Source organism: Panthera uncia (assembly GCF_023721935.1).
Source record: "Panthera uncia isolate 11264 chromosome B3 unlocalized genomic scaffold, Puncia_PCG_1.0 HiC_scaffold_1, whole genome shotgun sequence".
Lineage (NCBI taxonomy): Eukaryota > Metazoa > Chordata > Mammalia > Carnivora > Felidae > Panthera > Panthera uncia.
Genome location: NW_026057582.1, coordinates 13258059 through 13285731, shown reverse-complemented (window position 1 = coordinate 13285731; position 27673 = coordinate 13258059). Strand labels below are relative to the sequence as shown.

The 27673-nt window shown below is 44.8% G+C and overlaps 1 protein-coding gene across 1 annotated transcript in view; it reads left to right on the top strand.

Moving 5' to 3' along the window:
- KCNK13 (potassium two pore domain channel subfamily K member 13) overlaps nt 1–27303 on the top strand; it is a 106586-nt gene extending 79283 nt beyond the window's left edge. The window contains exon 2 of the mRNA XM_049612335.1: nt 25551–27303. Coding sequence (XP_049468292.1) covers nt 25551–26443 — 893 coding nt within the window. The 3' untranslated portion in view covers nt 26444–27303. The remainder of the gene's footprint in view (nt 1–25550) is intronic.
- Nucleotides 27304–27673: the final 370 nt, after the last annotated feature.

The following is a 27673-nucleotide window of genomic DNA, read 5'->3' as shown; positions in this document are numbered from 1 at the left end:
TGCTGTCCTCCCCATAATATTCTCTCTTCTACCCATAATACCTGCTCCCCTACCCACTGTGCTTCCTCTGCTACCCATAATGCCATGCTCTCTGCCCACTAGCCTAGCCGAGCCTACAGTCTGGTTGGTTCTTTGTCATCCCTGTTCAGCTGTTGTTGTGCTGATAGACATAATAACCATAAAAATGGTTAATAGGACCGTTCAAATGTTTAGACTGCCAGAGTCACCAACAAGGATGGTTTACAAGAAAAATGTTAACACTTTACATAAATGGTTATTTCTAGTTTGAGGATATTCGAAAATTACTTGTTAGGTAATTTCACTACTTTTCCCTGAACACTTCACCCTATTAAGTCACTTAGCAAACCCTTTTTCTGCGAGAGGCTGCATTGGAAAAGTTATCGTGGGAATGGTTGCGGAAGTTGTACTGGGGGGGTTGAAGGTAAACAGGCTACTTACAGTGTTGCAGATAAAATGATAATGTTTATTGAACACCTACCATGTTTTAGGCATTGTCCCAGGCCCTGGAGATACAGCAACGAACAAGATAGGAAAAAAATCCCTGACCTCTAAGACTACCATATGATCCGGCAATCCCACTTCTGGGAATTTATGCCAAAAAAATTGAAATCAGCATCTCAGAGAGACATTTGCACTCCCATGTTCAAAGAAACATTATTCACAATAGCAACTTAAACGTCCATTGGTAGATGAATGGGTACAGAAAATATGGCATATCCATACAGTGGAATAAGATTCAGCCTTAAAAAAGAAGGAAATCCTGTCATATGCTACGTGGATGAACCTTGAGGACATTAGGCTAAGTGAAATAAGCCAGCCCCAAGAAGGCAAGTACGGTATGAGTCCACTTATATGAGGTATCTAAAGTGGCCAGACTCCTAGAAGCAGGAAGTAGAAGAGTTGTTGCCAGGGACTAATGGGGGTAGGGGGGAAATGGGGAGTGGCTACTCAGTGGGTATAGAGTTTCAGCCATGCAAGATGAACAAACTCGAGGGATCTGCTGCACAACACTGTGCCCATGGCTAACACTGTAATGTACACTGAAAGTTTATTGAGACGGTAGATTTCATGTTACGTGTTTTTTACCACAATAATTAAAATAAAACTATCTTCGTGGAGCTAGCATTCACGTGGGGAGAGACTGACAATAAACAAAGATGGAAAACACACAGTATATTACATGGTGATAAGTGCCATGGGAAAAATTAAGCAGGAAGGAGGGATGGGAGTTCTGGGAAGGGGTTATCACTAGAATAGAGTGGTTGGCATTTGAGCAAAGACTTGCAAGAGGTGAAGGGGTGAACCTTGCAGCTATCTACGGGGAAAACAGAGGGAGCAGGAGGTACAGGAGTGGATTTGGGATATAGAAGGAGCAACATAAGCCATTGTGGCTGGAGCAGAGGGAGGGACAGTGGGGACTGGAGAAGTCAGAGGTGTGATTAGGGAGGAGGAGGCAGGTTGAATCTGCTTTGTAGGTTCTTGTATGGATTTTGGTTTTCATACCAGTTGAATGGGGGCCACTGGAGGGCTTGGGGCCACAGAGCATTTGACATATTTCAGAAGGGTGACTCCAGTGCTGTAGGATGTGTAAGGACAAGCAGCAGGGAGACCAATTGGAGGCTACTACAAGAATCTATGGAAGACATAAGAATATCTTGGACCAGGGAAGGTGATGAGAAATGGTTGGGTTGGGACTCGATTTTGAAAGGCAGAGTCAACAAGATTTCTTGACAGATTGGACGGGAGGTGTCAGAGGAAGAGAGGAGTCCAGGGTGACCATTTGGGGCCTGAGCAACTGGAAGGATAAGGTTGCTATTTATTGAATTAGGGAAGAGGGTGGGTGCGCCATGTTGGAGAGGAAGGTCGAGCGCTCCATTTGCACTTGTCAGTTTGGAAAATCACTATTGCATACCCAAGTGGCAAAGTAAAAGAGGGAGCTGGATAGAGGAGTCCTAGAGTTCTGGAGACAAGTTCAAACTAGAGATGCCACCTGGAAGACATCAGCATTTAGACGGAACTTAAAATTGTGACATCGGATGAAATCATCAAGGGAATTAATACAGGCTGGACAAGAGCCCCAAGGATTGAGGGCTCAGGTACTCTGACACTTAAAAGACAGAAAGATTCAGCAGAGCCAGAAAAGGAGACTGAGAAGAAGAATCCACGGAGTTAGGAAGAAAACTAGAAGACTTATGTCCTAGAAACCAAATACACCCGGGGCGGGGAGGTGGGGGGAAGGCCCGGGACCGGAGAGGCCACGCCAGGGTGTCCGTAAGGAGCAGCTATTCTGTATGAATACTGACATGGCCTAGAATTCTGACATAAGTTGGCGAGACTGGTGACTGTGAGCCAGGGATGAAAATATTCAGGGAATGTCAGGGAGAAATCTGAGGGAAGGGCAGTGGGTGCGTGGTACACCCCATTTCAGTTGATATGACCAGTAGGTATTATGATCGTCATCCCATTTCACAGACGAAGAGACTGAGGCACATGGAGGTTAAATACCATGTTCAAGGTCACCCACGCATGAGTGGCAGGGGCGTTCCCCCTCCCCTCTATCCACATGTGGGACCCTTGCATCTCTGGAGCACCTTCCCGGTCGGCTGTATGTGACTCCACTCCAGTGGCTGTGCCTTTTCGTGTTGCCTAATGAGTATGTTTGGATGGCGGATAAACCGGAGCTATTCTACATACAAATAAATGTGGAGAAACACATTTACTGGATATCAAGCAGTGAAAAATCTCATATAATTAGACACCCCCACCGGTGCTATTCCAAAAGAATTTGTGCTCATTTTAGTGATGCTGATGATGTACTGCAAGACTCTGAAACTCCATCTGTACCATCGAGGATAGTTTTAAATATAATCTGGCAGAATTTGTGTAATAAACACATTTTGATGGCCTCTGATATTTGCATGTGTGTTTCTACTATCTATTGTAATTCTCAGTTAACCAGAATATTAATTGAGCTAAGTCTCGTTTTCCATAAATAGGCTGCTATGCTTGTGCTGGAAGTTTTTATCCCATTAGACTTGTTCTGTCTTAGGATTCAGGATCACTGTAACCAACAAAAATGTCATCTCCCCCCCACCCCGCACCCCACGCATCAGATGGTCACAGTGGTAAACCAGCCCCCTTCACCCGGAAATCCCCTAGTGAGGTTTGGTCCCACGTCCTGGACTGAGGTGAACAAGCAGGTCAGAAGGGAAGTGAACAGCCACAGTCAAAGCAGAGCTGTAAGTGGCCCAGGGAGAAGGTGGCCCAGAGCACCAGGGGCCCCTGTGAGAGGCTGTGCTAAGATACCAGGGCTGAAAGTGTTCCATCTGCCCCCACGAACATGCCTTCCCAGCTGGTGTTTATCAGGGAGAGAGGTGGGAGAGCAAAGATTATTTGTTTATTTTCTGTCCCTGATGGGGAGGCAGAAAGTGAGAAAAGTCCACATTCCTAAAAGGAAGCATTCATGAATTGACTCACGCCTTGACCTGTGAATGTGGCCAGAGCTGGGCTGGCCACTGGGGGGCCGGAGGGCAGAGATAGAACTCAAAAATGGGCACAGTTCCACTTTTGAATAGTTTACAGTCTTGTTTTCATGGCTCTCAGCAACTAGAGAAAAGAAAAACGAGACTGTGGGGAAGGAAAGGCTGGGTACCTCGAGAAATGCGGGCTGTTTGCTCTGTAGGAATGTAGGGTCAGACCAGAGCTCTGTGAAGTGGTAGGTAGGCCTTTTCCAGCAGGTTGAAGAATCAGGAAAGGCTTCTTGGAGCGCAGTGTCTGAGGCAGGAGTGGCTGAATGGGTGGCTTCGAAGAGGAAGAAGGGGATTTGCCTGCCCGCCTGCCTTCTTCCTCTCCGAGTATTCAGCAAACGTCTACCTCCTGCCTGCTCTGGGCTAGGTGCTGAGGACAGAGTGGTGAGCACAACAGACAAGTGCTTGCCCTCATGAAGCTTATGTTCTATCGGGGGAAGACATGCAAACAGCCTAATAAGCAAGACAACCATAGACTGGGCCAGGCCATACAAGGAAGGCCTCTTTGAGCCCTTGACTTTGGAGCTGTTCGAACTGGGCCTGTGGGAGTCAGCGGGCCCCTCATCAGGGGAGTGTCTATAAAGGAGCCCCTGGAGCCCCCAACCAGCACAGCCATGGGCTTTTTGCTCAGGTTAGAAATCAGAAATGGAGCCTGAGGACTCCGTGCCTGGCCGCCCTCTCCTTCCAGGCACCTGCTGCTCCCAGGGCCATGTGCCCAGACAGTCAGTGGATGCTTTGGGCCACTGCATGCTGTCTATTACTAGGGGCTGGCCTTGTCAAATACAAGTGGAAATGTTATTCCAGATCCCGTGGCCAAGGCAGGAGGGCAGAGTGTCATGGGTTCCATGTGATTAGGCTGTTGCGATGATGTAAGAAATTTTCCCAAGGTGCCCATTGAAAATGCAGGTCCGCAGAAAGCATTACTTAGCCAACACCGTGTGCAACTGGGTGGTACCACACACATCAATAACAGCTGCCCCTTAGAAAGGGCGAGCTCCTCAAACTCCAGGGCACTATTCCAGGTCTTCCCTACATTAGGCCATTCAGTCCTCACAAAAGTCCTATGAGGAAGGTGTTGTTATGAATCTGTTTTACAGATGAAGAAGCTTGAAGCTTAGGTTAAGTAATTTGGTCAGTATGAAGGTAATGATCAAAAACTGCTTTTTTGATCACATCCTCCCTGCAGCCCTTTCTAGCTGAGTGTCCTTGGGAAGGTGATGGGGCTCAGATCTGACCCAGACAGTCTGGTTCCAGATTTGGTGTTCTTAGCTGTCGGGTGTCTTTGCGTAGGCATGTGGGGATGGGGACTGCAGGACAAGATTGCTTATAAGGGACTTAAAACCTACCAGGATACAAGAATGGCTGATCAGGAACCCACCCCAGGCCTGCAGGCCATGACACAACAAGAACACCCATTTTAGAAAGAAAAACGAAGGGCGCCTGGGTGTCTCAGTCAGTGAAGCATCTGACTTCTGCTCGGGTCATGATCTCAGGGTTCGTGAGTTCAAGTCCCGTATTGGGCTCTGTTCTGACAGTGCGGAACCTACTTGGGATCCTCTCTCTCCCTCTCTCTCTGCCCCTCCCTGACTTGCACTTTCTCTCTCTCCAAATAATAAACTTAAAAGAAAGAAAGAAAATTGATTTGTAGGAAAGCAGAAGAGAAGTGCAGTATGCTCTAAGTGAGCCACCAGGTCTCCGACAAGTACCTAGACATTGATGGGGCCACCTGCCACTTCAGATAAATTCTCTTGCCTTTGGGCCTCACATCACTTGGGCAAGGTTAAAAAAAATCTCTCTATCGTGCCTACTCTAACCAATCCCTTTTACCTTTGCAAAGAAACTTATCCAGAAGATTCAAAAACACAGAGAACCAGCTTTTTTATGAACAATTACATGTTAAAGTTTTGATTATCTGGGGCATGCTGAGCTCATGGTCTAGGAATGGACAAGAGTTCATCAACCATGGTCACAGTGAGGTCAGGGAGGTCAGGGCCTCACAGAAGCAGGAAAGGCCTTTTGCCAGGGCCTGGCAGGATGAGTGCATATATTTTGGTTTTGTTTGGGGGGTTTTCTTGGGGAGGGAGATGGTAATATTTTTTCTAACCAAAAATGTAATACCTTCCCCCTGCTGTATGCTACTAATAATAAGTTGTGAGATATGTTAAGTTTTCTAGTTTTCTTTTTGGGTATATACCCGAAAGAATTGAAAGCAAGGACTCAAACAGATACTTGTACACCAGTATTCACAGCATTACTCTCGAGAGCCAAAAGATAGAAACAACCCAAATGTCCGCTGAAAATGAATGGGTGAACCACCTGTGGCACATCCATACAGTGGAGTATTATGCAGCCATAAAAAAGAATGAAGTTCTGGCACCTGCTGCAACACAGATGAACCTTGAGGACATGATGCTAAGTGAAAGGAACCAGACACAAAAGGACACATCCTGTCTGATGCCAGAATCATAGAGACAGAAAGCAGAATAGAGGTTCCCAGAGGCTTGGAAGAAAGGGAGAACAGGAAGTTATTGTTTTGTGGGTGCGGAGTTTCTCTTTGGGATGATAACACAGTCCTGGAAATTGGTAGCAGTGATGGTTGTACAACATTGTGAATGGATTCAGTATCACTCGTTTGTACACTTTAAAATGGTTAAGATAGCAAGTTTTCTGTTATATATGTTTTATCATAATTAAAAAATCAATATAAACAACCAAAAAATATGTACGGTAGAGGGAAAGGCTCATTCATATCATCTACAAAAAGCTGTGAAACGGGAATCAGTGTGACAAGATTTGGACAGGATTCATATGAAGCAATGACAAAATTCTAAGGCTCACTTTTAAAAGATTTCTATAAATGGAGAGAGATACACTGTGTTCCTGGTGGAAAAACTCAATTTGGTAAGGATGTCATTTCTCCACAAATTAGTCTCTAAATATAAGGCGACTCCAATCAAAATCCAAAGATCTTTTCTGGAACTTAACCAAATTATTCTAAAGCTCGTCAGGAAAATTGGAACATAAATAAGCTGGGAAGTTTTGAAAAGAAAAAGGAGAAAGGAGCAGGAAGAGAAGAGAAGAAAGCAGAGTTTTCACAGATATTCAAAGGGAACTGTTTAGATTTTTGGTACCAGTCCCAGCAGGAACAGACAGATCAATGGGACAAAAATACAGAATCCAGAGCCAAATATAACAAATTTGCCTTTGATAAAAGTGGCATGTCAAAGGGCACCTGATTGGCTCAGTTGGTAGAGCGTGCGACTCTTGATCTCAGGGTCATGAGTTCAAGCCCCATGTTGGGTATGGAGCCTACTTAAAAAAATAATAATAAATTTTTTGAATGGCATTTCAAGAGAGTAGAGAAAGACAAGACTATTTAAAAATGGTTCTGAAGAATCTACACGTGTGACAAAGTTTTATAGAACTAAACACACACACACACACACACACACACACACACACACACGTGTAAATGGGGGAGAATATAAGACCAGTGGATTGAATCAATGTCAGCATCCTGCTCATGATATTCACTGTAGTTTTACAAAATATTAGCATTGGGGGAAACTGGGTAAAGTGTAACTAGACTCTCTGTGTTATTTCTTATAATTGCTTATAAATCTGCGATTATCTCAATACAAATTTCAACTATAAATGGTGCTGAGAAAAACTATTTTTAAAATTTTAGATCCCTGCAGTTGGAAAGGCGTTAATTATTAAATTGCTTTTAAAAATTAGAGCCATAAGTGAATACTAGTATATTTCTGGAGGACTTTTCCCTCCATGACTCCCAAAGACAAAAGCCACAAAAGAAAATTGGTGGAAACCAATGGCTTTGCCTACATAAATATTAAACTTTGGCAAAGCAACAAAACATTTATGTAAAACTAAAAGTCAGGCATAAATTGGGAAAAATATTTCAGCATATATACAAGATGACAAGTTCATTTTCTCAAAATACATAAAGAGCTCTTACAAATCAATAGGAAAAAAACAAGTATTATCATCAGAAAATGGACTAGACATGAATAGGAATTTACCAGTGAAGAAAAATAAGAGGCCAATAAACATATGAAAAAATGGCAAGAAAGCAGAAGCTGGTGAAGAAAGAAAGCGTTAACCTCTGGAAGAAATATAGTTGAAGGAAACTGGGAGCTGATGTCTTATTTATGGATAACAATTAGGTGAGTGCATAGCACATGCTGCTTAGTTGTGGTTTGTCCAACGAATAAGTCAGTAGAGACGAAGAACACAGATGACCTATCAAGGAGAAGGAACACTTTGGATGCACGTTGGAGAGAAGAGAAAGGTAGAGGGGGAAAAAAAACATTTTAAGGGGGAAAGGGGCAGATTAGGTCAACATTCATTGTAGAGCCTATTCTGCCTAAAACTAGATACGACGTCATCAGAAGAAAATCCTTCTGCGTTACCTCGTGAAAGCCTCCAGTGAGAGTATACTCAGGAGAGTCACTGAGATAAAGTGTAGGCTTTAAACCGTGCCCTAAATGCTTTCTGTCTGAATGTGTTTCTGCTCATCCCTTACACCATTCGCCAGTGGATGACAGCGACTTGGTCCTTCTCCAGCCACAGGTTTTTGCCACCAGATCCCACTTCAGCATTAACAGTGTGGTTGACAGGCAACACAGCAGATCCGGGGTGAACCTGAATTCTGGTTTGCACTGGGCATCTCAGACTTGCTAACTCTTCATACTTCCATTTTTAAAAATATTTTAATTAAAAAATTTTTAAGTTCATTTATTTATTTTGAGAGAGAGAGAGAGAGAGAGAGAGAGAGAAGGAGGCAGGCAGGCGGGGAAGGGCAGAGAGAGAGAGAGAAAATCCCAAGCATGCTCTGCACTGTCCGACAGAGCCCAGTGGGGGGCTAGAACTCACAAAAGGTGAGATTGCGACCTGAGCTGAAACCAAGAGTCAGATGCTTAACCGACCGAGCCATCCAGGCACCCCCATCTTCATACTTCCATTTTTTAACTTCCTAAAAAGACCCTCATGTTTGGGCTTTATAGCCGGGAGTTCATGGGAGGTGTCTGTCTTCGGTGTTGTCCCTTCAATGGAAAAATAAATCCTAATGAATCAGCCCTTTCTTTCCCGATGACTAGCTAACGTACCATTGCGTAACAGTATTTTCAAACATTTCTTCTGGCAGTTGAATTATTATACCAATTCCATTTGTGCCGCAAATGCCACAATGCTTTCTGAAATGGGTTCTCTACTAGCTTTGGGCAAAAGAAAGTTATAACTGCTTTCTGGAATTAATAATATCAGAATGAGATGTTTTTAAGAAAAGGCCTCCATCGAGCCCCCTCAAAGAATAGTTTATTACAGAAAAATGATTGTATCATGTAGATACAGCCAGGAAGGTGCCTCTAAAAAGAATGAGGTTTGAGTGTCTCCAAAGACTCTTTTAAAGAAATGGAAGAAAGGAGGGGAGGGAGGAAGGGACGAAGGAGGCCACAAGAGAAAGAAAGAAGGGAGACAAGGAAAGAAGCACTTCCATTTTCTCTAGGGAGCTTTGGTTCCCTAGAGCAAGAGCTAATTCTCATAGCAAATATAAAGATGTTTGCCTAACGTTTCTAGGAGATTCTAGGTAATGCAAGGTGACGTAAGAGTAACATGCTGTTGGGGCGCCTGGGTGGCTCAGTTGGTTAAGCGTCCGACTTCGGCTCAGGTCATGATCTCACGGTTCGTGGGTTCGAGCCCCGCATTGGGCTCTGTGCTGACAGCTCAGAGCCTGGAGCCAGTTTCAGATTCTGTGTCTCCCTCTCTCTCTGCCCCTCCTCCACTCGCGCTCTCTCTCTTTCTCAAAAATAAATAAACATTAAAAAAAATTAAAAAAAAAAGAGTAACATGCTGTCGTAGGCTGCTGTAACAAATACCATAGACTGGGTGACTAATAATCGTCAGAAATTTATTTCACACAGTTTGGAGGCCAGAAGTTGAGATCAGGTTGGGTTTGGGGTGAGAGACCTCTTTCGGTTTTCAGACTGCTGACTTCTGGGTGTACCCTCACACGGCCGAGCGCAGAGAAAGCAGGCACTCTCTCCCTGGTGACTCGTAGAAGAGCACTGATCCCATCATAAGGACTCCACTGTCATGACCCTGTCTAATCCTGTTCACCTCCCCCAAGCCCCACCTCCTAGTACATGCCACTGGGGAGGAGGGTTTCGACATATGAATTGGCAGGTCCATGAACATCGGTCCATAACACACAGGAAGTTTCAAGAGTTTGTAGCGAACTCCAGACTAGGGAGAGCATGTCCCGATATTACGAATAACACATATATTTCTTCAATCTCATATGATGTAGTATGCCCAGGCCGTGCTTCGTCCTTATTGTTTCATTCATCTTAGTAAAACCATAACAGATGAGAGAGCCACCAATATTCTGTAGGTCTTTGGCTTTCAGACTGGATTTCTGGAAGCACTGGGATCCCACGAAGTTGAGAAGGGGAGCTGGGAGCCTCTTGGGTTAGGCAGAAGACGTGAGCTTCGTCCGTGGTGTATCCCCACTGCCACCTCTCTGGAGAAGCCTGACCTCCCTCTCGTCTGCAGCAAGCAATTCAAAAAGGCAGTCAGATTGACCTGTGCTTCCTCCAGATGCCCATTAAAATGCAGATATTTCGTAACCCCTCAAAATGTCCAGATCCTCTCCTTCATGCCGAAGAAGAGGGACCTGTGAGTAGTTCCGTGATGTCATTGTAGTAACATTCTGCTTAATTGAACCATTTCTTCAGAGTCTGGGGGAGGACAGTTTTGTTCAAGAGAGAACGTGATTATAGGCACTTGCTTTTAAGGAGCAGTTTCATAATTTAAAAGTTAAGCACTGGAATTAGGACACCTACCTGAGATGAGTAAATCAAATGATCCCCCCCCCCCACCCTTTTAAATGAGGGCAGACTCAGAATTAGTGACAGCATTTATTCCAGCCTTCATACTAGCTCAGTGTTTGAGAGGAGGAAAAGGGCTCGAGAAAGCATAAAACACAGAGCTGATTGCCCCCATGACTCAATGTTCTCTCAGAGAAACGAAATTCGTCAGATTCCTCTTCAGGCGCTGATGTCTTCTGACTCCCGTGAGGCTAATTTCTGTTACCTTCTGAGCACAGAACTTACTGTGGTTGGTAATAACGCAAATGATTTAAAGAATCCATACGTGTCACATCCCAGTTTTCAGCTTTTATAGGCAGGAGGGTAGTCACTCATTTTTGACTTGTAAACTACTTATGGTCCAGGAGGCTAGAAACATCCCCTAGTTCAGAAATTACCTGGAAAATAGTTTAATCTTTACTACAGATGATACCATCTTTTGTCAAAGATGCTTTACTGTTAACGAAATGAGAGAGGAGTAGCCCTAAAAATAGCAAATTCCAAATATATCCTGAACCTGAGAACCCCTAACTTTTGCATCCATAGCAGTAACTGGCTGCTGAAATGTTGTTTCCCTTCAGTTCCCTGGCTGTTTTGCAAAATGCTTTAAATTTTTTTAATGTTTATTTTTGAGAGAGAGAGAAAAGAGAGAAAATGAGTGGGGGAGGGGCAGAGAGAGAGAGAGAGAGAGAGAGAGAGTGTGTGAGTGAGTCCCAAGCGGGCTCCACACTGTCATCGCAGAGCCTGATGCAGGGGCTCAATCTCACCAACCGTGAGACCATGACCTGAGCCAAAATCAAGAGTCACTTAACGGACCGAGCCACCCAGGATGCCCTTTGCAAAATGCTTTAAATTAGCCTGCGATGTCTTTGTAGTTGAGAAACGTTGCAGAGAGAGATGTTTTTCACGCAGACGAGAGCTTCACCTGCCTGGCCTGTAGAAGGAGGGCCTGGGACATACATGGTGGGCTCTCCCCAGATTCCTGGGATGATCAGATACACAGAATGAGCCCTGATTCATGCTCTGCACACCCGAGTCACAGAATATTGGAATCTCAATGTCCCTAGAGTTCATCTGGGCCACCCCGTCCTCGTTTTACCAAAGGGACAACCAGAATAAGTTGTACCATCACACACTTAAGTTATTAATAGTCTGGACTAGAACCCAGGGCCCTAACTAGCCAGCTCCATGACTGCAAACGAGTTTTGTCATCTCCGTGTACTTCAGATTCTCATGTGCAAGAGGGGGGACATAGGGGCACCTGGGTGGCTCAGTCAGTTAAGCATTTGACTCTGGATTTTGGCTCAGGTCATGACCTCATGGTTCGTGAGATCGAGCCCCATGTCAGGCTCTGTGCTGACAGAGGGATTCTCTCTTCCTCTCTCTCTCTGCCCCTCCCCAGCTCGCTCGCTCGCTTGCTCTCTCAAAATAAATATATAAATAAATAAGAAATAAAAATAATTTAAAAGAGGGGTATGTAATATTCCTACTTTGCAAGGTTGGCATGAGGATGGAGGAAATGAGTTCGTGTAAAGCACTAAGCATAGTGCCTGGCTCAGAATGGGTTGCTTCAGACATGTAAACCACCATCATCACCAACATCCTCATATGACATTAATCTGCCTGCTTGAGGATCTGGAATAAACAGTCAGATGGCCTTGTTCTTAAGGACCCAGAGGGGTTAACCCTCATGCAGCACTCATGAACCACTAGGTCGTAGAACAAAGGAGGCAGTTCCTAAAATCAGTATTTCCATTGCTTTTCTCACCGCGGACGGTGGAGCTATGAACTGTGTAACTGGAAATGAGAAGTGCAGTTATCAACTTCCCAAAGCAGCACATTATTGCTAGGCCTTCTTTGGTCCTGTTACATCACTGAGCGATCCTGTCTTGAGTGGAAAACTGTAGAACAGTGATTCTCTAGCTCTAGGGTAATCATCGCTATCCAGACAGAAAACTGGGATGCTGACCCAGTAGGTAAGGCTCAGGGATTCCTTATCTCACAAGCTCCTTGGGTAGTTCTGGTACCAATGGTTCAATGCCACAGTCAAGATGCACTGCCTAGAACCCCCTTGTTCCTTTACCCAGGTGGACCCCATGCCAGCAGGTGCTCAGCAAATGGCCAGGCAGAAAGCTGATCTAGAACCAATGCCCACCTCGGCCCTCAGTCGCCCTCCAGCATCTCCTCCTCCCCACTCTCCAACCCAAATAACCCAAAATCTCACTTCACAAAAATAAGCCAGCACCCACCTGGTTCCGTTCCAGAAATGGATTTGCTGGGAAGGAAGTACCTCTCTCTCCCTTCTCTTTGTTGCATTCGTCACCATAGGTAATGTAGGAAGTAGAAAGTCCTTGATTATTTTGGAAGCCCTTCTCATCCAAGGGAAGGAGAGAGCTGTCTTCATCTCTGCTGTGGTCCTGGCACCACAGTTATCCCACAGGAGCTGTGTCTTCTGAAGACAGCTCATTCTGCTATAGTGTACCATCTGAAATGTTTTCTGCATCATATATTGATTGATACACCAAAGAAATTAAGAGTTGCCTTTGCCTCTAGGACCCTGGAAGTATCATATCAATACTTCACTGATTTGCGGCGGCCAGGGTGGGGGGGGCCCTACCTTAGAATCTTCCCCAAGCAGACATGACCTTTGTTTCCAACCCTTATAGCCCTGTGCTCTGACCCCAGCTAGTGGTGTCTCCCTGAGTGGGGTCTGTGGTCCTTGTATCAAAATCACTCTGGGAACTAGCTTAAAATGCAGGTTTTCTCCCCCCATTCAACCTCCTGAATCAGAATCTCTGAGGGTGAGGCCTGAAAATCCCCAGTTTTTAACAAGCTCCTCAGGGACTTTTCACGTGTACTGAAAGTTCATGACTTTTGTCCAAAGTGACTGTGGTTTGCTTCTGCCTTATTCACCCCTCAGTTAATTTTCACACTGTAAATAAAGGTGTGATTAGACCCTCCAACCTCCCTGAAGCTTGATGGAAGTTTTCCATTTGACTTTTATGTTGTTTGCAGGTGGCTCAGAAAAGGAGTTTACTTGATTTAATAAAAAACCTAGTGCAGGTTTCCGTCTTGTGTGTTCTTTTAGTACTTAATCTCCTGGACCAGGTTTGATGCTCCTGGAGGGCAGAAACTATCTTCTAAGCACCCACCCCACTTCGCACGTTCTTGGCTCAGTGTGCACTACCTAATAAAATATGACAGTATTGCCTTATTTGACTGTCATGTCAGCACTTGCCTCCAATGGTCCTTTCCTCAACATCTAGAAATAGTCCAAGAGGAAGTAATGATTGTGAACACTTGACCCTCATAAACCCCTGCTTTAAGTATTTTCTTTAGAAGACTCATAAAACTGGGAGCACCTGGGTTGAGCCTCCGACTCTTGATTTTTGGCTCAGGTCATGATCCCAGGGTCGTGAGATAGAGCCCTGTGTCGGGGTCCTCACTGAGTGTGGAGCCTGCTTGGGATTCTCTCTCTCCCCATCTCTGCCCTTCCCCCCACAAATAAAAAAAATAGAAAAGGGAAAAAAAAAGACTCATAAAGCTTGATGCACACTTTTGATAACCTGTGACGTATGGATGACCACCATCTCTTCACACAGTGTACGTGCCTCTCCCTCCACGTGTCCTTGTACACACATCCTACCATACTTGTTTGTCTCAGTTTCTCATTACCCCAAGTTTCTTTGAAGGGACATCCATCACCACTCTGGTACTCCCTGAAGTGGTTTTGTTTTGTTTTGTTTTGTTTTGTTTTGTTTTGTTTTGTTTTGTTTTGTTTTGTTTTTAAGTAGGCTCCATGCCCATTGGGGGGCTTGAACTCACAACCCTGAGATCAAGAGTCACATGCTCTACCCACTGAGTGAGACAGGCGCCCCTCCCTGAAGTGTTCTTTAAAAAATTACTAGCATGCAGTACTTTCTTTCTCTAAAGGGATGGGGTCCAATCTTCTCAACATTCAGTATAAGTTGCTAAGACAAGGTTTTACCCATATGACCATCCAGTAAGTATCTGTTCACTTACCTGATCTTTTCACTTACTCCTCCAGCTCATTTCCAACTAGGTGAGAGAAGTCAGGGCTTGGGTACCTGCACCTGGATGGAATCGAAGGGCCTTCCATGCCCCTCCTGGGGGCAGCTTTTCTCCTGCAGGCCTGAAGCTGTACTGAGCAGACCTGATTCATTATGCACATAGGATCCACAGGGCATATTACTGGACTATGGAGGAAAACTCATACAGGCCAGACAAAGCTAGTTTTACATCCCATTGTTTGTTCTGGGTAATTTTCCAGTGGTGGTTTGTGAAGAAAGAACCAGGCCAAAGGAGAGACATTCTTAGCATGATTTTAATAATTAGTAGGGACTGCTTTTTTTGGTTTGTGTAAGAGAGGTTATGGTGAACCCAAACATGATCCAGTGTGAAATCCTATCAAGCCAAAATGAAATTCTGTCTCTTGGCAGAATTCAATCTTGAGGAACTCCACAATGGTATTTGGGATGGGAAAGGAATGACTTTTAAAAGTTGTAGAAGGTCTGCAGGTGCCTGGGTAGCTCAGTTGGTTAAGCATCCAACTCTTGATCTCAGCCCTGGTCTTGATCTCAGGGTCATGAGTTCAAGCCCTGCGCTGGGTTCTGTGTTGGGCGCCACTTTGGGCCCTGCGTGGGCTCAGTGCTGGGTATGAAGCCTACTTAAAAAAAAAAGAAAAGAAAAAAGTTGTAGAAGGTCTTGAAAAAGGATTCTGAGTTGATTAGCTAGTACCTTTGCCTTAGATTTACCAGTGTGCAAGGAGTTCCTCAAGTGTGAGGTGAATGGAAATTGTTTATTTCACACAGAGTGTGTCAGCATCTGGTGCACAGCCAGAGTTTCCAATTTAGGGTCCCAACCCTGGTTTTGTCAGATGGAAATTTTCACAGGGTGTTAACATGAGTATTTTCTGCTGTTATATTGTCTGAGTGGTCACTTACCATAAAACACTTCATTATTAACAGGTAAGTTTGTGTTTGTGTAAGTTAACTTCAGCGTATACCCTGGCAGCAGTTAGCCATCAATGGGAGTATCTATTCCAGAAGTCACTATTAAGCACTATAAATATTGTTATCAAAATGTGCGCCATAGGGAATATTGGCTAGCACAGGAAACGTTAGAAACAATTCTCCACTGGAGAAATGGGTGCTGTGCAAGATAAGGTTGGCCAGACAGGTTGTGTGAACCAACGCTCTTGCTTAGATGGGGCAGTAAATTCATCAACCAAATCTGGAACCCTTTAGGCAGTGCTCAAGGCCTAGACCTTCATTGTTTCTGTCACCTAAAATTCAACAAGAAAAAAGGAAATGGGCAAAATAATTGAACAGGCACTAAAAAGGATGCCCAAATGACCACAAAACATATGAAAAGAGGCTCAACTTAATAGATGTCAAGGAAATGCTAATTAAGACCACTATGTACCCACAAGAATATTGGCAAGAATATGAAGAAACTTGGACCCTCAAATCTTGATGAAGGCAGGGTAAATCAGGGCATCCACTTTGCTGAACATATGATATCCTGTGAGTCCTCACTCCCACACCTGAGTATAGGTATCCAAGACAAATGTGTACATATTTCACCAAAAGACCTGCACCAGAGTGTTTGTAGAAATACTACTCATAATAGCCCCAAGCTGGAAAACATCCAAATATGTATCAACAGTACAGTGCCCTCTTTATCCCACCCCTCCAGTGCCCTCAGCTGGTGTCTGTTCCTTCATATCACACAGGCTCAATAGCTTACTCCATTTGCAAGTGGAATTTCCATTAAATTCCAAACCCCGTGCAGACCTCCTCTTGACACTCCTTGCTACTGGAAGTCAAAAGAAGGATGGAGTATCCATACTTATATCAGACAAACTAGACTTTAAATTAAAGGCTGTAACAAGAGATGAAGAAGGGCGTTATATAATAATTACAGGGTCTATCCATCAGGAAGAGCTAACAATTATAAATGTCTATGCGCCGAATACGAGAACCCCCAAATATATAAAACAATCACAAACGTAAGCAACCTTATTGATAAGAATGTGGTAATTGCAGGGGACTTTAATACTCCACTTACAACAATGGATAGGTCATCTAGACACAGGATCAATAAAGAAACAAGGGCCCTGAATGATACATTGGATCAGATGGACTTGACAGATATATTTAGAACTCTGCATCCCAAAGCAACAGAATATACTTTCTTCTCGAGTGCACATGGAACATTCTCCAAGATAGATCACATACTGGGTCACAAAACAGCCCTTCATAAGTATAAAAGAATTGAGATCGTACCATGCACACTTTCAGACCACAAGGCTATGAAACTTGAAATCAACCACAGGAAAAAGTCTGGAAAACCTCCAAAAGCATGGGGCTTAAATAACACCCTACTAAAGAATGAATGGGTCAACCAGGCAATTAGAGAAGAAATTTAAAAATATATGGAAACAAATGAAGATGAAAATACAACAATCCAAACAGTGGGATTGGGATGCAGTGAAGGCAGTCCTGGGAGGAAAATACATTGCAATCCGGGCCTATCTCAAGAAACAAGAGAAATCCCAAATACAAAATCTAACAGCACACCTAAAGGAAATAGAAGCAGAACAGCAAAGACACCCCAAACCCAGCAGAAGAAGAGAAATAATAAATATCAGAGCAGAAATAAACAATGTAGAATCTGAAAAAAACTGTAGAACAGATCGATGAAACCAAAAGTTGGTTTTTTGAAAAAATAAAATTGATAAACCTCTAGCCAGGCTTCTCAAAAAAAAAGGGGGGGAGAGGACCCAAATAGATAAAATCATGAATGAAAATTGAGTTATTACAACCAGTCGCTCAGAAATACAAGCAGTTATCAGGGAATACTATGAAAAATTATATGCCAACAAACTGGACAACCTGGAAGAAATGGACAAATTCCTAAGCACCCACACACTTCCAAAACTCAAACAGGAAGAAATAGAAAACTTGAACAGACCCGTAACCAGCAAAGAAATTGAATCAGTTATCAAAAAGCTCCCAACAAATAAGAGTCCAGGACCAGATGGCTTCCCAGGGGAAATGTCTACCAGACATTTAAAACAGAGATAATACCTATCTTCCTCAAGCTGTTCCAAAAAATAGAAAGGGAAGGAAAACTTCCAGACTCATTCTATGAAGCCAGCATTACTTTGATTCCCAAACCAGACAGAGACCCAGCAAAAAAAGAGAACTACAGGCCAATATCCCTGATCAATATGGATGCAAAAATTCTCAATAAGATACTAGGAAATCAAATTCAACAGCATATAAAAAGAATTATTCACCATGATCAGGTGGGATTCATTCCTGGGCTGCAGGGCTGGGACACTCCTTGAAATCCCTTATGCCTAATTATCAATGAAACATGAAGGGAGAAGCTGGAGTGGCCTGGAAATAGTGGGGAGAAGATGCCTTATTGAAAAAAATCACAAGTCCCAGAGAGAGCACATTTCATTATCTGTTGCTATGTATAACTTCCCCAAATTAATGGCTTACACAGCACCCATGGACATTTTCCACGGTTCTGTGGATCTCCTGGGCCCAACTGGTGGTTCTCTGGCTCCATGAGGTACCAGCTGATATGATATATCTCATGCTTGCCTGGGGCTGGAATGCCCAAGATGGATTGACCCAATATCTGAGGAGACTAGAGTGGCTGGGGAGGGCTGGGCCTTCTCTCCAGCTAAGTGGTCACATTTTTACACAGTGGCTCAGGGGTCCAGAGAGAGAAAGAGAAAACTGCTAGACTCCTTACCATCTAAGCCTGGAACTGGCGCAGCATGACTTCCACCCCATATGATTGGCCAGAACAAACCTCAAGGTCATCCAAAATTCAAGGGGAAGGGAAATAGGCTTCATGTCTTACAGAGATGGGAGCAGTTTGCTCAAAATCATCTTTGGAGAAAACAGTTTGCCACAGGCAACAAGAGTAAGGGAGGGCAATCTGGATGGGGAACCTGGATTCAAGCCAAGCCTCTGCCCCTCATGAAGATTACCTGGTTTATTGGTGCCTCAGTTTCCCCACCTATAACACAGAAAGCTTGGACTAGAAGGCTGTGAAGTTCCTCTCAGCTCTAACACTTGTGGTTCCCCAATCCGCATAAAGACTGTGCCTGGTAAGAACCCCAAGTCTTCCATCACTGGAACCCCGTTCCCATCCCCCACACCCCCCCTAAGCATTATCCATGGGGTATGTTCTTGCCTCCTCTTTCCATCCCAATTGAAACCAGAAGGTGTTTTTTAAAAAACACCCACAAACCCCTATGTAGTTTCATCTCACACACACAAAAAGGCTTAAAATTTCCAAGTCAAAAAGATTATGAAAAGTTTATGCAAGTCGAACTTTGCTTTCTCAGTGTATTGAGAAAAATGAATCAAGAGAGATGATGGTTTTGGGCAGATGTTTGCCTCCCTTTCAAGGGAAGCATCCAGAATATTTAATGTATTTTTCTGAGTTTAAAAGTAATGAAAGATATAAAGGATTAGGAGAAATTGAATCACCCAAATTATCACCATCTCGAAATATCCTGATTAAAAATTTTGTCTCTTTCTCTTTATGTTGTTTTTTTTCTGTGTATGTTTGTGGCAGGACCTTGTCGGTTCTGGGATCCACCTCTTTCCCGAGAACTCTGGTAAACCCTGACCAGTCTAAGAGGAAATCGTTCCTCTTGTAGATAATTGGTTTGAGAAGTGGGTTTGTACTGACTAATGATATATAATGGGAATTTTGCCAGGGGGTTTCTGGAAAGGATTCACTGCTATTTTAAAGACATACACAAGGCAGGAACACAACATTTTCTGGCTCTGGACATTAGTGTGTGAGGAGTTAATGCCTGAAGCTGTTGGCATGGGGTGGGGGTGGGGAGGAACTAGCTAACATGTTGATGGGGCCAGAACCAGAAAAGTGAAATGCTCTTGGTTCATAGATCATTTGGAAAGACACCCAGTTAATCCCTGGAGCTGCCCATCTCCAAATTTCATGTTCTATGAGATAATATGTCCCCTTCATGTTTAAGCCACTTCTATTTATGATTTGCTATTACTGACAACCAAAAGTCTCTTCACCGTTGTAATATATGTAGGTGGTTAAAAGTAGTTTAGAAAGTTTATTCCCTCATCCAACAAATATTTAATGAGGATGCCCCATGCACTAGGCTTGAGTCATTCGTCAGACACACTTTGGCTCTGCATTTTTCCACTTAACATTTTCTCCAGTCATTAAAAACTCTTTGTATATGTCATTTTAATGGCTTCATTTTAATAGCTACTTTATTTAGTCATTTCCCTATTATCTGACATTTAGATTGCTAAGAATATTCATTATTAAAAGCAAAGCCATGGTGAACATCAATGTACTTGATGAGTCACATTTCTGATATTTTTTGGGACATACTCCTTAAAAAAAAAAAACAGAAAAAGATGCAAATATTTTTAAGATATCTGAGACATTCCCAGATTGCTTTCTAGACAGTTTATGCCAATTTATATATCCCCATGCAGTGTTTGATATTTTCTGCTGCATGTGAGGGCACTCTCATAATACACATTAAAAAAAATGTTTCTAGAAAGAATTGTGATTCAAATCTACAGGACACATGTACCCAAAAAATCAATGGCATAAAAAAAATGGGAAGGGATGCTGTCAATGAATAAAGGAGACTTAAAAGATACGATGCTTGGATCTTATTAGCATCCTGATTCATACAGATCTGTAAGAAGATATTTTTGAGAACTTTGAAAATAGCCTGGGTATTATTTGGTTTTAAGGAATTAGTGTTAGTTTTATCAGGTGTGACAATGTCATAGTGGTTATGTTGGGAAAATAAAGTTCTTGTCAGTTACAGATGCTTCATTATTAATGCATGAAATGGTGTGATGAGATTTCCTTGAAAATACTCCCACAGAAAAAGGAGGTAGGGTGGGATAGGAGAACCATGCCTGGCAAAATGTTGACAATTGCTCAAAGTCGGAAATGAGGGTTTATTCTAGAATTCTCCCTACCTTTGTGTATGTTTGAAAAATATCATAATGCAAAGCTTTTCACTTTTTTACCTTAACTTTTTTAAGGAATGGTGGTCAACAGAATATATGTAGAAGGTTGGGAGACTGCAGGCCTGCCCTCCTCTCTTCATGGTCTAAATGAAGGGCTCTGTTGGGGTTGACTGGGACCCGGGAAGTCTCAAGCTGCTTCATTCCTGGCCCCAAGGACACCAGAGAGCCTGATTTGGTCCCAGCAGCTGCCCTAGGGATTATAGTCACGGTAAAGCAGATCTGAAATGGTTCAGGGGAGCTAGACCAAAGTAGATTCCAGGCAAGCTTCCTCGGACTCCAAACCAAATTCATGAGCCCTTGGTCCTCCCGTCAGCTAGCTCATGTGCTCCCAGACACAGGGGTTGGACCTGAATCAGAAGACCTCAGACGTGAAGCACAGAGAATAAATTATATATTGAAAAGCACCACCTGTGACAATCAGTTTCCTTTGTGTGCCTGTGAAATACAAGGAGACCAAAATGCATGGGGTGTAGCACATTTTTAAAACCAACTTAATTACATCACTTGTTGGAAGAGGCACACATAACATTCAGAAACATGTGTTTTAGTAAATGAAAATTGTAGGGTTTCAGTTTCTGATGCAAGCCGATCCCCTGATTTGGGTACCAGATTTGGCAGCCACTGTGGTCTGGGTGTCTACGTAAAGCATGGAACTATAGACGCTTGGTTAATTTCCCTCCCTCAAGGCTACTCCTGATGCGCACATCTGACAGCGGCTTGCACTCACTTAGCACAGTCAGGTGGAAAGAGCGCAGGCCTGGGAGACGAAACAGATCTAGGTTCTAATTCCAGCTCTGCGCCTTTCGGCAAGTTACTCAGCTTCTCTATTCTTCTTTTTCTCATCTGTCAAATGGGAAGAGTAGACTAATAATCAACACCCGGCAAGGGTGCAAGGGGCCGGTGATACCTGGCAGAGGGCAGGTCTTTGGTGATGCTCCTATCTCTTCCCTCCACCAGGGAGGACCGTGAGGCTTCTTATTCCCAATCCAAGGCATCCCTAATGGTCAGCCTTATGGGGCTCAAAAAAGGGGAAGGCTTCCTATGAAAAAGCCTGTGTAATTAGCTTCCACACTTCTAAGTTCTGACAGTAATAGAAACTGTGGAAACACCTCTTAACTGCGAACCGTAGAACGCTGCCTCCTGGTGCTTCCCCCACACAACCACTTATGCCATTTTCTGTTATTTTTGCTGATTGAAAAGATGGCTGTGATCAAGCCAATACAGCAGGTAATCAAAACTCATGGCTTATCAATTCTTTAATAAAATTGAATGTTTAAAAAAAAAAAAACACCAAGATAGACTCTAGAGATTTTAAAGCCCTGGAACACGTCTAGACATGTCATTTATTGGAAAAGTCAGTTTACCGAGCTTGCTAGCCTGGCTTCAGTCACGCCCCTGATTGTCGTCACTCAGCCCAAGTGAGGTGGCGTTCGAGACCCTAAAGCCGGGATAATAACTCCGTCGTGCCTTATTTTGGCCGTTGACTCGCTGTGCCTTGTTTTGTAGATAGCCGTTGATTTGTCCCAGCCTGGAAGCGAAGCTCCTTGAGGTCAAGGACCTTTTCCAGTTCACCACTGCGTGGCCCAGACAGTTAGTGCAGGCCCTTGCACTTAACAGGTGCTTAATAAATTACTGCTGTAAACTTTGAGAGCTACTCTTAACTTCTCTCCTCTCGAAGACTAAAATAATTACGCCACCTCTGGGATCAGAAAGGAAGATTTTGGAGAAGCAAACATTTGCCCACTTAAATCTCACGTTCTCTGATTAATAATCAGAGGGAGGCAAGCACCTCCCTCTCCCTTGTTATTCCTGGGCTTTCCCCATTTTCAATACCTTTATCCAGTTCCTGGAATATTGTTGGGTCAATAAAAGGCCCCCAGATAAATGTTTCTCTTTTTTCTGCTTGTTGCCTCAGTTCTGTCTCCAATGAAGAAATCCCGAAGACTCCTCTGGCCTTACAGCTTTGGGGCAGGGGCTCCAGCTTTCATTTTTCATTTCATTTCATTTCTTTCTTTCTTTCTTTCTTTCTTTCTTTCTTTCTTTCTTTCTTCTCCTCCTTCTCTCCTTCTCCTCTCCTCCTTCTCCTCCTCCTCCTCCTCCTCCTCCTTCTCCTCCTTCTCCTCCTTCTCCTCCTTCTCCTCCTTCTCCTCCTTCTCCTCCTTCTTCTCCTTCTCCTCCTCCTCCTCCTCCTCCTCCTCCTCCTCCTCCTCCTCCTCCCCCTCCTTCTCTTAAGTAGGCTTCACACCAGCACAGAGCCCAATGCAGACCTTGAACTCACGACCCTGAGATTAAGACCTGTGCTGAGATCAAGTCAGACACTTAACCGACTGAGCCACCCAGGCGCCCCTCAATTTTCACTTCTTAGCACAGAAAGATTTGTAAGCTTTACTGCTTCTGGGAATTCACTGGGCCAGAGGAGGTGCCCCAACACCCTCAGATCACCAGGAACTAATTACTCGACACCTCAGTGATTCCTCAGTGTTCTCTGCACTGGGCAGAGAAGGATATCGCTCTCAGCTCAGTCATTAAACTCAGGAAGTTTTCTCTGTCTCTAAAATAAACGTTAAAAAAAATTAAACTCAGTAAGTTTTTTTTCTTAATTCTCCACTGTTACAACCACCTCATTTGAGCTTAGCGATAAGAATTAAAGGTACTAAAGGGGAGCCTTTAGTGGCTCAGGTGGTTAAGTGTCTGACTTCGGCTCAGGTCATGATCTCGCGGTCTGTGAGCCCCGTGTCAGGCTCTGTGCTGACAGCTCAGAGCCTGGAGCCTGCTTCCAATTCTGTGTCTCGCGCTCTCTCTGCCCCTCCCCCACTCACACTCTGTCTCTCTCTCCCTCTCTCTCTCTTTCTCAAAAATAAATAAACATTAAAAACAAAAGAATTAAAGGTACTAACAAGAGAACACACAGCAAAGGCAAAGTATTTTTTTTTTTTACATAAGGAAGCTATCTAATAAATGAAATCGGTACTACCAAGAGTTGCTGGCGGCCTTTCATTTTGAAAACAGGAGTTCCCAGAGAAGAGACGAGGGTCTAATTTTCTCTCTACCATTAAGGTCCACAACTATAACTCCCCATGAAAGTATCCCCGGCCCCTTGATCCTTCCTTACCAGATCATCCTATCCCATCCAGCTCAAAAGCTAGATTTACTGTCTTCTGCTGGTCTCTTGGCTATAGGCTGTTAACACCCTACCCTCCTGTAGATGTTTGTATACTGTGGAAGGAAGATCAAATTTAATTGGAAAACTAGATGGTTACACAGTATATGTGGCTAGGTGTTTGGGAGGGGTGCCCCCTTGGCTCTGCCTGAGGAGAGGAGGAGGTCATCACCCCAGAAGCCCACACATGGCAAGGTCTGATCTGACCCCTTCCCAGAGTGCCCTGGGAGGCAGCCACGGTGAGCTGTGGCAACAAAGAAAAGTGCTGGCTTGGGGACAAGCAGGGTGTCATCGTAAAGAGGATAAGGGATGAGTCCTCAAGATCCCAATGATGGGGCTCAGGTTAGGAACCTGAACCTGATAATAAAGAAAAAATGGAAACAAGAAGGTTTGGTTCAAACACAAGGCTGCACCCAGGGAGGCATGTTCAGTACTTACTTTTTGAATGGCATTTGTGTTCCGAGACTTTGATGCCCTTCCCTTCAAACAGATCAGACTTCTCATGGTTACTGAATCATTTGCTTGGAAGGATTCCACATCCCTCCAAGTGGGCTGACCCTTGGTACCCCTCAGTGAGAAATACTGAATGTATCACTGCTCCTTTCTTTTTCTCCTTGTTCTTAGTGATGTCCGTTGTCCTGCAGCTGGTATTCTTAGTAACATGTCTGTGTGCCTAGGTAGAAAGATCAAGAAGGTGGAAATTGTGAACAGTCAGAGGCAAAGGCAAGAAAGACATTTTCTATTTTATCAAACTATAAAAACCAACACCTCGGTTTCCACTCCCAAAGCATAAGGTGTGTGTTTGAAGAATTTTGTTTAAAAGACGGGAAAAACAGGGGCGCCTGGGTGGCTCAGTTGGTTGAGCTTTTGACTTCGGCTTAGGCCATGATCTCATGATCTCATGGCCCCGTGTTGGACTCTGTGCTGACAGCTCAGAGGCTGGAGCCTGCTTCGGATTCTGTGTCTCCCTCTTTCTCTTTCTCTCTGCCCCTCCCCTGCTCATGCTCACTTGCTCACTCTCTCTCCCCTTTAAAAATAAATAAGCATAAAAAAATAATAAAAATAAAAGATGGAAAAATCTTGAGCAAATTTCTCATTTCTACGTATGCTGGCATTTGCTGTTTCTCTGCCTGGAGCACCACCACACACACACGCACGCACACACACACACACACTCCTCCCTGCCTGCCTAACTCCTCTTTAGCTTTCAAGTATCCCTGCTTAGTCTTCTCAGAATCCCAAACTTGAGCTGGGTTCCCCCTCTTAGCCGCTCCCATAGGACCCTGCACCTCCTTCAGCACAACACCTATACGATGTAGTAATCCCCTCACTAGGCTAGAGCTCCATGTGGGCAGGGACCAGATCTGGCTTTCTTAGAGTTCAATCCCCCGTTCCTGGAATGGCACTGAATAAGTATTTGTAGAATAAATGAATTCTGAGGAGTCTGTATGAGCCTTTTCTTCATATGACCTGTTGTTTGTCTGAACAATGTCTGCTGAGTATGGTGGCTCAGGCTGTGCACTGTACAGGACGTCCAGCCCGGTCGGGAGGGGAGGCTGAAATCCAGCTCGCGTTCTCATCGCCCGGCCATTTTTCGCTGACTGTATCCACCCAGAAGAAGAGATGCCTTTTTCTGATCTGTACGATGGCACCATACGCGCTTTCAGCCGGGCAGCTCCAGAGAAACACGTAGCGTCTTCAAAAGGAAGGGAGCGTCCTCTCCTTTGTTCCTAGAAAGGCTAGGACCGAGTGCTTTTACGAAACTCTTTCTTCGGGTCCTTGGCCAGTCATCTATGCCAAGACCCTGGCCGCATTCCCAGCAAAGGCCTCCCTCACTCTTCTCTCCTCTGATTTTTGTCTCCCGCAGGGTTTGGGATGACCACTCCGGCGACGGTGGGAGGAAAAATCTTTCTGATCTTCTACGGCCTCATTGGGTGCGCGAGCACCATCCTGTTCTTCAACCTCTTCCTGGAGCGCCTCATCACCGTCATTGCCTACATCATGAAGTCGTGCCACCAGCGACGGCTCCGGAGACGAGGGGCCCTGTCCCGGGAGAGCCTGAAGCCCCCCGGCAGGTGCGAGGGGGATAGCTCGGCCGGCTGGAAGCCCTCCGTGTACTACGTGATGCTGATCCTGTGCCTGGCCTCCCTGCTTATCTCCTGCTGTGCGTCGGCCATGTATACCTCCATCGAAGGCTGGAGCTACTTCGACTCGCTCTACTTCTGCTTTGTGGCCTTCAGCACCATTGGCTTCGGGGACCTCGTCAGCAGCCAGAACGCCCAGTATGACAGCCAAGGCCTCTACCGCTTTGCCAACTTCATGTTCATCCTCATGGGCGTCTGCTGCATCTACTCCTTGTTCAATGTCATCTCCATCCTCATCAAACAGTCCGTGAACTGGATCCTGAGGAAAATGGATGGCGGGTGCTGCCGACGATGCCAAAGGAGGCTCCTGAGGTCCCGGAGGAACGTGGTCATGCCGGGCAACGTCCAGGACCGGGGCAACATCTCCATAGACACGGATGGGGTGATGGACAGCGACACGGACGGGCGGCGTCTCTCGGGGGAGATGATCTCCATGAAGGACTTCTTGGCCGCCAACAAGGTCTCGCTGGCCATCCTCCAGAAGCAGCTGTCTGAGACGGCCAACGGCTGCCCGCCCCAGGCCAGCGCGCCGTCCCGGGACAACGAGTTCTCAGGGGGGGTGGGGGCCTTTGCCATAATGAACAACAGGTTGGCGGAGACCAGTGGGGACAGGTAGGAGTGAGGAGCGGCCGCTAGGCGTGGAGGCCAGGAGAGTGGACGATGGGGGGATTGGCACCAACTCAGCTCTGTGCCGGGGCGGGTTCCCTCTGGAGTTGTCCTGTCACCCTCTGCAGGCCCAGCCTTAGAAAACTCTTCTCCTTGGGCAGCCAGCCACCTTCTAGGGCTGCAGACCGAGGCCCGAGGCCCTTCTCCTTGTCTTTATTCTGTGAGGTCTGAATTCAGTCTTGAGAATGAATCCCAGAGGCAGCCTAAGACATTGCACGGTTGTCTTACTCCCCTTTCTCCAGGGCTTTAACTGCCTAAGGGAAGGGGGTTTAAGTAAGTTTCTATTTCCCTGCTGCTCTGGTCTTCGTTTGGAAATAAAAATCCTGAACAGAAATCCTCATTTTCCCCCCTGGAACCCTGAATGGCTGGACCCACTGCCCTTCCCAGCCCCTTCAGAAAAGAGGGGGGTGGGGATGCTTCAGAAGGTGCCTGGGCCCTGGGCTTCCTTCAGAGCAGAATATGTCCATGGTGCGACGGATGGGGAAATCACCTGGTCTACTCTCTGTGTCTGCTTCTCTGCATTTTGTTTTTCCTTTCTTTTATTTTTAAGATCCTAATACTGGGCTAAGGTGTCTGTGGGACCTCGACGTGGTAAGAAGAAAGCTTCAGGCCTTTAAACTGCAGCCAAGTAGTGGACAGGCTCTTTTTTTTTTTTTGCAAGGAAAGAATATAGCTTAACGTTCTTCCTTCCAGTGGTCACAGAGACCATTTCATTTTTTTTTTTTTTTAACCAGGGCATGGAGCCCATTGCAAAGATAATGGCTGACTATTTATTAGAACTGAAAACTGAATAAATCCTCACTTTATTAACTAAGATTACATGAGTGCTCATTATGGACAGCGGGGCTGGGGGTAGAGCCTAGCTAAACAGGGCATTTATTGTGCACAGTGAAAAAAGAAACAAGAAATTAACCCTTGGGGATATAAGCATCATCTTGGATTCTTGGCTAGAGGAACATTCTAGGCCAGATAAGGAATGGCTTCTCTTTGTGTAATTTGTTTCGGCTCTGCCTCCTGGGAGTGTAACAAGTCTAGTTACATAACCTCCTGAGCAGTTAAAACATCCGTGCTGGGAACAGGGACTCTGGATCTTTGTATATTCAGGAGAGAACATTTTGAGACCCGAGAGCAGCATTAATAAGAGATAGCTGTTATTTTTATAAGAAGGGGATGGTGTACA